Genomic DNA, 14,906 nt, shown 5'->3' on the forward strand with positions numbered 1-14,906 from the left:
CTTCCATGCTTTTCCCATAACACCACCTTCCCTCTGCTCCATTGTTATCTTACCTGAGCTACAGATAGGATTCTTTCTCACTCTGGGAGTTGCTAATATAATCAAGTTCACTGACAGTTCAATAGAGATGGTGAAGGAGGAGGGGTTTCCCCAAAAGTAGACCCTGAGACAAGGATTTGAGAGAAAACAATAGGTGTATTAATGAGCATGTCATTGCTATGGGCAACTGGTTCAATTGAATGGGGACCTTCTGAGGAAACATATTCTTCACAATATTCTTCAGCATTGTCAAGAGGGTCAAACTGGGGTAGTTATTCATACACTCATTGATTGAAAATTGCATTTCTTGGGTTGCCTTGTGCATGTCCTGTGGTGCTAGCAGAAGTCCCTAGAAACAGAGAAGCATGGGTACTTGCGGTAGGACACTGTTTGCATGCCCAAGAAATGCCCATCACAGCTGCAGGTAAACCCTGAGGCGGGCCGAGGGAATATGGGCATTTGTTGTTGAGGACAGTGCAAATGTGATGGTGGTCACACTGGTCACAGCACCTAGTAGTAGATTGTCTGGACTTTGTTTCTTCTTAGACTGTGAACTAAGTCTTGTACAAATGGTCAAGTGGTTTTTTTTCTTAAGCGTTTGCTAGATTGGGGGAAAATATGCAGTGGGTGAGAGATTATTTTTTAGCAATAGTTATCACATATTTTGAGTAATAAAATATGGCTTGATTAATATAAGAAGGCATAACACTCTGCTCGCATTTTTGTATCTAGAAATAACTGGAAAATCTTCAAGTTTTGGCTGTGTAGAAAATGACAGAAAGAAAATTATTAAAATATAAATATTTTAAATAGCATTCTTTCTTCTTTTTATTTTAAAACTTATTATTTTGATCTACCTAGTACCAAAAAAGACTTCATCTAGCTAAAATAAATATTAATACTTTTTAATGTTTTAATAGTACACATGTCTATGTGAATATCTCATTAAAGTGAAATTATTCATAAGTTTGTCCAGTGAACTACTACCATACCTCAAGAAGCTATATTTCTCCCCTGATAAGCAATGAGCCTTTATTAAAGAGATGATAGATACATATCTTAGTAAGGTTTCTTAACTTTCTACAGGGAGCTTATCCACACAGATATGCCTGTAATTTGCAACACAGACCATCTGAAGTCCAGGTACTTATTCAAGAGCTCAGCTATTCCAAACAAATAAAAAACGTGTTGGCAAGAATTCCCTGGAGGTCCAGTGGTTAGGACTTGGTGCTCTCACTGCCAGGGCCCCAGGTTCAATCCCTGGTTGGGGAACTAAGATCCCGCAAGCCATGTGGTGCGGCCAAAAAAAAAAAAACATGGTGGCAAGCAACGATATTAATAGGGGATTGGCTGAAGCACAAGTAGTGTATCCTTTTCTCTAGGTTCTCTGGGTTATCCTGGAGGAGGTCAGACCACGAGAAACATGTCAATATAAAGGACATTACTTTTGCTTTTCTAGAACTACTTTCAACCAATCAGGATTTGACATTGTCCCTCTAGCCTATTGAGAGGCTACAGATGAATCCACAGAAGTAATGGCTCTCTTAAGTGTTTAGAAAATAAAAACGAACAAAAAACTAAAAACTTGTTTTGCCTTTATCTGCTGAATGCCATGTCACTGATCATGTGTTTTACCTGTTTGGACCTTCCCCAAACACACGTAGGAGCCTATGCCACGCATGTCTGTATGCTATCTGAGCATATATAACAATCTGTTTCTCTTACTATGTAGGTCAGATACTAACTTAGCTATGTGACTTCATCCCTGATTGAACAATAATAACAAAGGAGGATTGATTAATGTATCTATTCCAATTTGGAAGAGGTCATTAGTAGCACAGTTCAAAACTCCCTCCTTTGCCTTGATCTTTCAAAGAAATCACAAAACATTGGGCTTTGTGGATTGAGAATTCTGTAAAGCTGGGAGAGATATCTAATAAAATGGAAAACAATATCAAGACTGAAAAAAAGTTGGGTAGTCTGAAATGATAAACCAATTTAAAAGATTGTACTTAATAGGGATAACAATAAAGTCTTGATTTAAGAATTAAAAAGTTTGTTGCACAAGTAAAATGAAGGAGAAAACCAAGACCTGGATAGACTAATACTTGTTAAAATAAAATTTAAAAAAAAGTGAGGGGGCACTGAGTGGTATTAACGTGACTTAATATAAGTAAATAACATGATTGCAATCAAAAGCTAGAGACACTAGTGCAAATATTAATTGAAGTTGACATTTAAATAAAAGTCAGCTAAATCTCCTCTGTACTACCATAGCATTAACTTCATTGTTTTGGTTCAAAACCCTGTCTTTTAAAGACAGTATCAGGTACATATCTGGAGAAAGAAAATTGAGATGGAGAGGCTCTGGAAATATAACAACAGTTGAAAGAACTGAGGATATTCAATGTGGAACAACAACAAAAAATTCAGTGAGAGGTGGAATGTTTTTTGGAAGGGGTGAAAGATGGATTGTTTTCAGACTTTTGGAGGGCTCCCTGGTAGAAGAGCAGGTGACATTCCGCACTCCTTCAAATAGAAAAAGCAACAGTATAAACTGTGTGAGGGTAGAAACCATGTCTTAAACATTTTTGCATTTGTGGTAAGTCCAATTACACTGGAGGTGTTATTTGATGCTCATTGAGGTATGTAACTGATGCTCCAGGAAGACAGATGCCAACATTATATAGGGAAGAAATGTACAAGACGTGAAACAAGAGTCTTTCAATATATTGAGTGTCTTATCATTGGAAAGGTCCCAACTGTGAAGACAGTAGGGTGTAGTGGTTCAAATTAAGAACATAGGCTCTGGGATGAGGCTGACCTGGGTTCAAATTTCAGCTCCGTGAATTAGGTGTGTGACCTCAGACAAATTACTTAACCTCTTGTGGTCTTAGTTTCTGCCCATAAATTATGAATAATGGTAACTAGCTTTCAGTTTTGTTGTGACATTTAAGTTGAGAGAATGTTTGTGAAGAGTTAGGACAGTGTCAGGAACAATAGTAAACATTCAGTAAATCATAATTATTATGTTGGCAGAAACTGTTTTACAGTCTTCCAAAAATGTTGTGGAAGGGATTCTTGCATTGGATGAGAAGTTGAACAAATGATCTCTTGGTCTTGCTCAATTCAAAAATTCTCTGATTCTGTGATTTCTCAGCACTATTCTTTTTTATATCCTTAGCATTTCACAAATGTCTCTGGAATTGCGCTTATCTCACTAAACTGAAAGCATTAAATTAAAGCAAACCTCAATCTCCTTAGTAGACAGGATTATCTCTTCTTCATCTTCACACCTCCAAGTACCTTGCACACTGGCTGACGTAGTCAATAACACTATATTCACTGTATAAATTAATGAATGATCAAACAATTAAATATTTATCTCAAAACGTAGACCATATCTGCCATCTTTCAATGAAAATTTCAAGTACAAATGCTTGATCCAATCTGCTTGATCAAGGTATGCTTCCTGTAACCCCAGCTAAGAAAAGCAAATGATAAAGACTATAATTTACTTATCTCTAACCTCAGCCATTTAAGAAACCAACACTTACTTGTTGAGCACCCACTATGAGCCAGGTGTTTTTCATACATAATCTCATTTGATCTGTTCATGCAACTATGAAGTAAGTAGTATTTTACCTAATTTGTAGATAAAGAAATTGAGTCTCTAAGAACTTAAAAATATTCAAGTCACACAGCTATTAGGTGATAAATATGGGATTTGAACCTCAGTCTGTTTTATCCAAATACTAAGTTGTCCCTTTTTAAATATTTTTAATTGCAAAAGCAACATGATACATGCTTATTTTGAAAAATTTGAGAAGTTAGAAATGCACAGACTAAAATACTGAAGTCCCCTTATAGATAATTTTTCTCCCCCTATTCCCTGCATTAATATTCTCCAATCTATAAGAAATCATCTGTGAAAGCATCCTATTAGATGCTGTTCTATGCATTTGAATGCTTATACGATATAATATATGAACATAACATTTCTAAGATAAATATAATGTATAATGTAATAATGTAATATTAAAATTAGCTTTAAAAAATAAATATGGCAATTTTTTTCATTTCATGATATACCTTGAAGATCTTGCCATGTCAATACAAACAGATCTATCTTAATTATGATGAAAACATAAAAACTTAAAAAAAAATAAAAACTTGTTAATAGTGCAAATTTACATGCTATAATTTATGAAATAATTCTACAATTGTTGGGCATTTAAGTAGCTTCAGATTTCTTCTATTAGAAACAATACTACAATAAATACCTTTGTGCACATATGCAAATATTTCTATAGATTGGATTCTTAGAAATATAGTTTTTGGGTCAGAAAGTATGAATATTTTTAATTTTGATAGATATCACCCTATTGTCCACCAAACCACTGTCCAGGTTTACATTTCCACAAACTTAGTACTTGTATATCCACATCAACACTGAATACTATCAATTTTCAAAATATATTGATGATCTGATGAATGATTTTATTCACTTTTATATTATTTTATTATATTATCATTATATTTTACCATTATTATAATTTTCACTTCCATACTTATTACAGATAAGATGTCTTTTTAATATGTATTTTGCCCTTTTCATATGCCTTCTGTGCTTGATGATATCCTATGTTCATTTGAAAAATGTAGATTGTCTTTTTCTTATTGAATCATTGGAATTCTTTGTAAATTAATTTATCCTTTGTTATATATGTGGTAAATATCTTCTCTAGGTCTATCATTTGTCTTTTAACTTTCTTCACCTACAGAATTTACTATGTAGATTAACTGGTCAATCTATGTCATTTTAGAAAATCTTTTCACACCCACAATTACAAAAATATTCCTCCATGACTCCAGTATGTTACAGTTTTGTTTTTCTGTTCTTATAATTTTAATCCATCTGGAATTTATTTTTGTACATGGTGTGAGAAAGGACTATAATTATTTCTTCCCAAGTGGAGACATTTTTCCAAAATTAAATCTAAAATAATCAATTATTTCCAACTGATTTGAAATACTAAATTCATTATACTCTAATCCTCATGTGTATATAGGTGATTTCAGACTTTGTATTCTTTATTGTGCTCCATTCTGTACTCTACTATTTGTATTCTATTCTTGTGCCAATACCACACTGTTTTTGTCAATGTATCGGTATAATCGTTTTGAGATATGATGAGGAGTTAAGCTTCATATTAGTCTTATTTTTTAAATAATTTCCTCTTATAGATAAACTTTAGAATCAGTTATCCAGTTAAAAAAGAAAAGGCCATTTTGTTTTAGACAACTACAAATTTGTATATTATTATATAGAGAATCAAATTTTACCATATTGAGGCTTTTCATATAAGAATGTGATGTGTCTCCATTTTTTCCACGTCTTATAAAGTATTTTAGTAAAATTTCTAAATATCATCATATAGGTTTTATATATTTCATTGCTTATTTAGTCTAGATATGTTATGAATTTTTAAAAATGTATTTTGTTGAAGTATAGTTGATTTACAATGTTGTGTTAATTTCTTTTTTTAATTATTTTTATTTTATGGCTGTGTTGGGTCCTCGTTTCTGTGAGGGCTTTCTCTAGTTGCGGCAAGCGGGGGCCACTCTTCATCGCAGTGCGCGGGCCTCTCACTATCGCGGCCTCTCCCGTTGCGGAGCACAGGCTCCAGACGTGCAGGCTCAGTAGTTGTGGCTCACGGGCCCAGTTGCTCCGCGGCATGTGGGATCTTCCCAGACCAGGGCTCGAACCCGTGTCCCCTGCATCGGCAGGCAGATTCTCAACCACTGCGCCACCAGGGAAGCCCGTGTTAATTTCTATATACAGCAAAGTGACTCAGTTATACATATACATATATACATTCTTTTTTCATATTCTTTTCCAGTATGGTTTATCACAGAGTATTGAATATAGTCCCCTGTGCTATACAGTAGGACCTTGCTGTGTATCCATTCTATATACAATAGTTTGCATCTGCTAATCCCAAACTCCCAATCCATCCCTCCCCCGTTATGATTTTTTTTAATTAATTAATTAATTAATTTAGTTTTGGCTTCATTGGGTCTTTGTTGCCGTGCGCGGGCTTTCTCTAGTTGTGGCGAGCAGGGGCTACTCTTCATTGCGGTTCCCGGGCTTCTCACTGAAGTGGCTTCTCTTGTTGCCGAGCACAGGCTCTAGGCGTGCAGACTTCAGTAGTTGTGGCACGCGGGCTGAGTAGTTGTGGCTTGCAGGCTCTAGAGCACAGGGTCAGTAGTTGTGGCGTACGGACTTAGCTGCTCCGTGGCATGTGGGATCTTCCCAGACCAGGGCTTGAACCCGTGTCCCTTGCATTGGCAGGTGGATTCTTAACCACTGCGCCACCAGGGAAGTCCCATGATTTCTTTTTTAACTTTTCATTTGAGTGATTGGGATCTTCTATCCCCATCATATTTTCTACTTGGTATAGTGACATACTCTGGGAGTCATCTACCAAGTAGCTCTCTGATCACTTCTCCCTTGCTAACAGAATCCTACTTTTACTTGGGGTCAGCAATGTGCCATCTTTGGTCTAAACCAGTCATGGCAATCCAAATGATTGTGACTTTTGCTACATGCTCACATTCCCTGGCACCCTTGCCACCAAGGCTGACCATATTACCTAGTATTACACAATGTGTGATAGGGAAATTATGATACTTTTTACTCCTTGATACAAGTAAAGCCCCTTTGCTTCTGCTCTCCTTTCTTCCCATTTTCATGGCTGATGAGCAGAAATGACACCTGAGTGGGATAGCCATAATGTGGCCATGAGGCCACAAATATGAAGAGGAAAATGCAACAACTTGAGATGATGGGGAAGAAGGAAGAAAACTGCCTAGGTCCTTGAAGAAGTTATTGGGCCACTGAACATACCAGTCAACTGCTTTCTTCCACAATCCCTTTTTAGCAAAAAAGGTTTAAAACTCGATTAATTCAGCATCCTCTAACTGAAGCTGAATGAATCCAAATCCATTTAGATATTACTGGAGTATGGGAAAACTATTGATTTTTGTATATTTCCCTACAGAATTCTGAGTTCTACTAATTTTTAAGAGGTTTGTTTGAGAGTTCTTAATTTGCATTTGCGAATAATGACAGTTTGCAAAACTGTCATTATTTCTAATGACATATTCCTAATACTTATTCTTACTATTCCTTGAATTATTTCAAAAGCTGAGACCTTAGTGAAATGTTGAATTGTATCCATGGATAAGAGGTATTTTCCTTTTCAATTCCTGACCTTAATGGGAATGCTTCTCATATTTCAGTAGCAAGATTTTGCTGTATTTTTTGAAACATAACCTGATAATAATTTTAAAAAATATCATTTTTCATGGATTAATAAAAATTCAATTTTGTTCTTCTTTTTTGCTTTTTTTAAATCAGAAATAGGTATTAAATTTTATCAACTATTGTTTGGCATCTATCAAGCTTATCACATCGTAATTCTACTGTGTTCAGTTAATGTAATGCATTATTATCAATAGATATCCTGGTTTTGAGCATCCTTGCTTTTCTAGGATAGCCTTATTTACTCATGGTGAATCGTTTCTTTCATATGCTGTTGGATTTTATATAAAACATTTTATACTGGAGCTTTGCATCTATATTTACAAGTCATATTCTTATAAAATTTGGTGTATTTGGTTTTCTTTGTTGGATTGTGGGCTGACAGAGTAACACTAGACACAAAGAATGAGTATAAACTCTTTAAATAGCCTAGGACTTTTATGTTTAAAAGTTTCTGAATTTAAAAAATTTTTCTGTGAATATCTATTATTTTATAATGAGTTTAAAGATAAATACATAAATACATGCATATATTTTATAAACAGGAATTATCAGTTTCTATAAGGTGTACTAGAATTTACCTAGTACTCTAGTGTGGGGTTTGGGGATTTAGCTATGTGTTTTCTTTTCATGTGATAATTGGTCATTTTTCTTTTCTTCTTCCTCTTGAGTCAATTTTCATTACTATATAGATTTTTGGAAAATTATCCTTTTCACCTGAGAATTTTAATTTTATTGATATAACATTCTTTTTTTTTTTTGGGGGGGGCTGCTCAGCGAGGCATGCAGGATCTTAGTTCCCCAACCAGGGATTGAAACCGTGCCCCCTGCAGTGGAAGCGTGGAGTCCTAACCACTGGACTGCCAGGGAAGTCCCTATAATATTCTTATAACTTTAAAATCTCTTCTGTGTCTGTAGCTATGTCTCTTTCCTTATCTTAATATTATGCATTTGTGTTTTCTTTTTCATCTGACTTATCTGATTTTTTTGTTGATAGTTTAATTGGTAAAGTTTACTTGTTAATTTTCATAGAATTCTGCTTTAGCACTCAATGCTTTCTACTTAAAAAAATTATTTTTAGCTCTTTCAATTGAGTATTTGTGGATTTTAAATATTTTGTTTTCTAACTAATACATTTAGTGATATTAATTTTTATTTGACTACAACTGGGTCATATCACATAAGTTTTGATATCTTGTATTCTCTCTATTGTTGCTATTTAAAATAGTCTATATTTCAGTTTGGTTTTCTTTTTAACCAAAAGTTATTATGAAAGTTTTATAGTATATAGTTTGTGTATGTGTATGTTTCTGTCCTTTGGAGTTTATTTATAGTTTATTGCATTCTGATCTGTATTCTGCTTTCAATATTTATTGAGTTTTTAGAGCTTTTATTTTTGTGGCTGAATGACTGGCCAATTTTTGTAAATGTTCTATGGGTACTGGAAAAGAATATCAGGCACACAGTTCTATACATATATCTATGACCAAGTTTAATGAATATGTATTCAATTCCTCTATATCCTTTTGTATTTGGGGGCCACTTAATTTGTCATTTTTGTTGAGGCATGTCAAAAATCTACAATTATCATTATAGTTTTGTAAACTTTTTTTTTGTAGATATGACAGATTATACTTCATATATTTTAAAGCTATATTATCAGGTATAAAAAATGGTAAATTATTCCTTTTATCAACTAAAAGTTTTTTTTCAAATTAGTATATTTGGTCTTGAATTTTATCTTGTCTACTATTACCATGTTTTCTCCTGCTTTCTTTTTGATAGTACTTACCTGATTTCTGATTACTCCATTTGATTTTCAAAAATTTCTGGTCACTTACTTTTATTTATGACCTATTTAAATAGCTGTTTGCCTTTTCTGTTTCTTAGACTATCATGTTGTTTAACACCTCTTTCCACAAACTGACAGATTCTGTGACTCTCAGATTAAAAAAAGGATACACAGGAATTGTACAACCCATTTAATAAATTTGATTAAAGTTTATGGTTATTTCTTTGGTTTATTTGTATGAGAGTTTCTATATCTTAATAGAGAAACTTCATCCATTAACATTTATTCCGAAAATATAATGAATATATTAACCAAACGGCTTTATTTCTGACATCTTATTTCTAACATTGTCTTTGTGTCTTCTCTTTTCATTTCTTCTTATTTGTTTATACCTTTTTTCTTATATTTTTCTTTTACTGCATTAATTGAATTTTCTTGTTCCTCTTTGCTTTATGAATTTTGAAGTAACTGCTCTATTACCTTAACTGATTTCTTTTTTTTTTGGTCTTTTTTACAAATTTTACTGAAGTACAGTTGATTAACTGATTTCTTTTTTTTTTTTAATATTTATTTATTTGGTTGTACCAGGTCTTAGTTGCGGCAGGCGGGCTCCTTAGTTGCGGCTCAAGGGCTCCTTAGTTGCGGCTCGAGGGCTCCTTAGTTGTGGCTTGTGGCATGTATGTGGGATCTAGTTCCCTAACCAGGGCTCGAACCCGTGTCCCCTGCATTGGCAGGCAGACTCTTAACCACTGCGCCACCAGGGAAGTCCCGATTAACTGATTTCTTAGTGAGATGAAACAAAGTTGAATGGTGAAGAGTAGTGTAAGACATTAGACTCAGAGTACTAACTATATTAAGGAAAAAGCTGATGTAAAGTTTTGAATGAATTTTTAATCCACTAATGTGCCTATAATTTTGTGAAATGATAAAGCCACCATTTGGGGGCATGAGCTAAACAGTAACCTGTGTACTTCTTGAGGGAATTTGGACTGAGTTATGTATAGAGAAATTTCAGTCAAATATTTAATAAAATCTAAACAATACTGTGATCTTTTTCAGCTTAAAGGGGTAAACCTGATAATAAAAGAGTATATAAGAACCAAGAATAAAACTGACACATGTCTCCTAATGTAGACAGATAAATGGAAACAAATGGATAGTCTAGAACATTATGTCACTACATACAAAATTGTAGTGTACAATAAAGGTGACCTTTCAATTACTTGGGTAAAGGAAGGATGCTTTTTTTTTTTTCATAGTGAACAAAAGACTTTATTTTTGAAAAGCAGATAACACCAAAGTACTATGTATTATCCATAGTCATTGCAAAAATAATTACTGGAACTTTCGAAACATCAAATGAATAAGCTGAATCAATGGGTTATGACTATAATTTTCAACCAATATACAGATTTTCGATCAAGGTCTAGGCTTGATTTCTACATAATATTATTCACATGCATTCCCTGTGCCTATTTATTATCAAAACGGGGACTCTTGAAAGTTGAGCCCAGCTTTGTCTTGATTTCAAAGATGACACAGCAGCGAACCGAGAACTCTGGCTTGCTGCTTCAGTCCTAGAAATCATGTCTTCAGATGTTATGCAACAAATTGATTTCTGAAAAATAAAATCCAGACTTCAGATGCCTTTGAAACAGTCAGGTCCCCGCACTTTTCAGCACCATGGTACTCAGACGTGCTCAAACACGCTTTCCTTTGTCTTTCCAAATATCCACCAGGAACCCAAAAGGGGACCCTTTTTAAGAGTTCCATTATGGAGGTCTTTAGGAACCACACTAAACCCAAGTGAAGGCAGTGGATGAAATTATCCCCATTACTTTTTCTGTTAAGGCAAAAAAAAAAAAAAAAAAGTGAGAGTGCATTGGCAAATGGGAAAATGATACCAGTCATATGGATAAGGAAAACGGTTCTATAAATCCCTCCTTTCAAAATTATGTTCAAAGGTGTTTAAGACCAAAAGGAGGTCACAAAAACTGTTAATACAAACAATTCCTCTACCAAAAAAAAAAGCCCTTCGTAGAAAGTGGCTGAGGATCTGGTCCAAAGAAGGCGGATCAGTGTAAAGATCCAGCCTTCTATTCCTAGCCTGCGTTTATGACCTCATGGCTTTGTGTCTGATGGGTGTGAATAACCCCTCCCTGTACTTAAAAACGAATTAAGAAATTAAAGTGAATTTGTGTGCTATTTAAAAGCCTGCAGTTGCAGAATCTGAGAGCCAAGCCTTTAGACTGTAAGGGAAGATTTTTGTCATCAGAAGTGGAAACAGATGGCTATGACGGTAGGCACTAAAGGTTGGTTCAGCCATACTGGGGCCAGAACAGCTTCAAAAATAAGGCAATCTGGGGCTTCTCAGTTTGAGACCACCAAGAGAAAGGCCCACTGAGGCAAAAAAAAGAAGCCAGCCAGTGGCAAATCACCAGAAGATACTCAGACGAGACAACGATCACAGTTGGATGGGATGACTTGGGGTCACAGATGGGGAGGCAGGAAACCCTTGAACCAGCACTCAAGGAGAATGTCTTTGCATGTCCTGTGCACGACACCAAGCAGCAATTTCTGGGGTTTGGAGGCGTGTTATTTTTGCGATATTTTTCCGCCAAAAGAAGACACGAAGGTGGAGATCCTGGAGAGATGAGACCACCGAAATGGAGCCTTCACCAGGGGCAGGGCCGGGTGAGAGTCGGAAAGGCCTTCCTGCAGCACACGGCTCCCTCCAGGTCTGGCTGAGTCCTACAAACGCTTGTAGGTGCCCAGGAGAGCTTTGCAGTTGGGACAGTAGTGGCCCACATCCTGCAGGGCGTCCACACAGAAAAGGATGAAGCAGCAGCCCGCCATGCACCCCAACAGGCACAGGCTCCTGCAGGAGAGCCAGGTGAGGGCGCTGGCATTATAGGACAGCTGAGTCACGATCATCTTGTTGCAGGAAGGACAACACATCTGGACCGGGCGGTCGAAAAAGGAGATGGGCTGCTGCACGCGGACCGTCTGCACAGCAATTGCATTGGCATTGGGGAAGGGCACTGGCTGGGTGTAGTACGCAGGCGGATTCATGCCCTTCCCATCCGGGCCGGTCATGAGCCCCGAGGCCGGCCCAGGCATGGGTGCTGGAAGTGTGGGGTAGTAACTGTTAACAGAAACTGTGTCTTCATAGGACGGGGGCGCGGTCGGCACCGAGGAAGGTCTCGCAGCCGCCTGGTAGGATCCTGGAGCAGACATTTTACCGCCGCCTGCGCAGCCAGTCGAGCCGGGAGGTCTCAGGAAGGATGCTTTTTAAATAATGCTGAGACGATTTAGTTAATGATTTGGAAAGCAATTAAGTTTAACCCCTACCTCATATCACATATTAAAAAATAAATTGTACATAGTTTGTAGAGTTAAATGTGAAAATAAAAATCTTAGAATTAGTAAAAACACAACAAATCACGTAAATGAATAGTTGTCCTATTAGGGGGCTTGAAAGTATAAACTATACCAATGATAGAAAGCACAGAGAAAATGATCAATAAATTGAAACATAAAAATTGTAACTTTTAGGTATCAAAAAGCATTATTATTAAAGTTAAAAGTAAATAAAAACTAAGAAAAATATTTTATTACATATTAGAAGGAGTTAATATTCTCAATCTATAAAGTGAACATCACAAGTCAATGTAAAGATACACACACAAAATGCACATACACAAAAAAACAAGCAAAGAACTATCAAACCACAAAGGGAGAAATACAGACAAGAAACACAGAGAATAATACTAATTCTCTCTGTGTTTTGGGACTAGATATTCTTTTATTTTTCTGTATTTGCTAAATAAACAGGAAATATATCTATAGATAGATAGATAAATGGAAAAAACATATGACTATGTCATCTTGGGAGTTTAATACTTGACAATGAGAAAGATGATGCTATCTGGAATCAGAAGTCCTGAATTCAAGTTCAAGTGCTCGTTGAATGATCTTGGGGCAAAGTCACTGGACTGCTTTGAGCCTTGGTTTCTCCAAATATAAAACAGAAGAAATAATCTTCATGTCATAAACTGCTGTGAAGAATAGATTTTAAAAATGTACATGGGAAAGGCTTTGTGAGATCATTTACAGATGTCAGAGATTCCTATTTCTGATCCAGTGCGTTAAGGCTTTTCCCAGCCTCCAGACAAAATCTGTGCATCTTCTCTTACAAATACCATATCCCTTTGCCTGATGAGGGTTTATGTTCCTGAGTTGTTGTTCAGGTGACAGGTCACCTGTGATGCCTTGGATTTTGCAGTCTCCTCAGTGGATGGCACAGGAGCATCTACTAGATCCTGACTATAGTCAAAAGGAACGGTAATAACAAGCACTATTGCTTTTCTTCTTCCATGTTATATGCTTTGTCATTCAGTTCTCGTATACACAGAGTTAATTTGATAACCAAGTTGATACTATAATTCCATGTTCATGATATTTAAAAAGTCCTTACTAATTTCAAATTCAGGGCTCTGTTGTAAGTCAATTGAGAGCACCAGCCTATCTCTCTTCTCAATCATAGGAATAATTCCTTTGTGAATGCTGCATGATATAGAGTGAACACAAAAGGGCCAGAACAATGAACTTTTCTTCTTTCACATGATCCCTGATAAGTAGAATAGTGCTATGTTTCTCCATTTATATCTCTATATGAAATAAAAGCAGAATTATAATTTTCCAGGTGAAAAAAAAAACTTACGCCACCTTTGTTTTTTGGTTTTTTTCTCCTGGTCCTAAGCCTATAAAAACCCTTTTAGAGTGAAAGATGAAAAGAAAAAGGTGAAGGAAAACCCTAAACATTCCCAAGGAGCAGAAGATGTTGATATATGAAGACCACAATTAGCTGTTTTGCTAATCCTCTGAGTTAGAAAAAAAGATGAAATGAACTGAAAATCATCAAAATAACTTAGAGAAAGCATAAAAATTATTTACTGGTTGACTAAGCCATTAATTTTTGTTGGTCATGTAAAGTACAGTTTCTCATTTCTGGGAAACCTTAGAAAGGAAGGGACAGAGGGAGGAGGAAGAGAAGGAGGGAAGGAAAAAAGAAGGTAACTGAGTTTGGTTTAATACCAGCTCAAGGAAATCTCCTTTGCTAGAATAGCAGAAATTGCCATAGAGAGGAACTGGGTAGGTCTGGATCTTCAATACCTTAGTCTGTAATTCTGGGCAAATCACTTTTCCCTGAGACCATTTTCTCATCTGGAATAGATCAGTGGTTTTCAAATTGTGCTCCAACAGAACAGTGCGGATCCAGAAGCTAGACCAATGAACAATGGTGATCTCTATACAATTCACAGAAAAATGAAGTAAAATAAAATGCTCCCCATTTGCTATAGTGTACTTATTTACATTTATTATAACAATTCCTGCATTGTATGGATTTTTCTGAGCCTATACAACCATTTCTTGGATTTGAGATATCAATAAAAAATTCTTCTCGATTTTAAGACTTTCTTTTCCACTTTTAAAAAACCTTTGTAATGAGAACTTACTGTATAGCTCAGGGAACTCTACTCAGTGCTCTGTGGTGACCTAAATGGGAAGGAAATCCAAAAAAAGGAGGGGATATATGTACACGTATAGCTGATTCACTTTGCTGTAAAGTAGAAACTAACACAACATTGTAAAGCAACTATACTCCAATAAAAATTAATTTAAAACAAAACAAAACAAAAAAAACCTTTGGCCCTACTGCCACATGCCTGGTGGCTGAGTTTTAGC

At 35.8% G+C, this 14,906-nt stretch overlaps 2 protein-coding genes across 2 annotated transcripts in view; one reads left to right on the plus strand and one right to left on the minus strand.

Moving 5' to 3' along the window:
- Positions 1-14,906, plus strand: part of ZNF462 (zinc finger protein 462) — a 170,167-nt gene that overhangs the window by 7,179 nt on the left and 148,082 nt on the right. The gene's annotated exons all lie outside the window — the stretch shown is intronic.
- On the minus strand, positions 11,902-12,395 carry LOC132367922 (lipopolysaccharide-induced tumor necrosis factor-alpha factor homolog). Its single transcript, XM_059926524.1, has one exon. It carries the CDS (start codon positions 12,393-12,395, stop codon positions 11,910-11,912), a length of 486 nt encoding a protein of 161 aa, XP_059782507.1. The 3' UTR covers positions 11,902-11,909.

This window comes from Balaenoptera ricei, chromosome 6 (assembly GCF_028023285.1).
Source record: "Balaenoptera ricei isolate mBalRic1 chromosome 6, mBalRic1.hap2, whole genome shotgun sequence".
NCBI classification, from domain to species: domain Eukaryota; kingdom Metazoa; phylum Chordata; class Mammalia; order Artiodactyla; family Balaenopteridae; genus Balaenoptera; species Balaenoptera ricei.

Excerpts from the sequence above, each read along its gene's own strand:
- LOC132367922 (XM_059926524.1), bottom strand. The coding sequence starts at position 12,395 with ATGTCTGCTCCAGGATCCTACCAGGCGGCTGCGAGACCTTCCTCGGTG.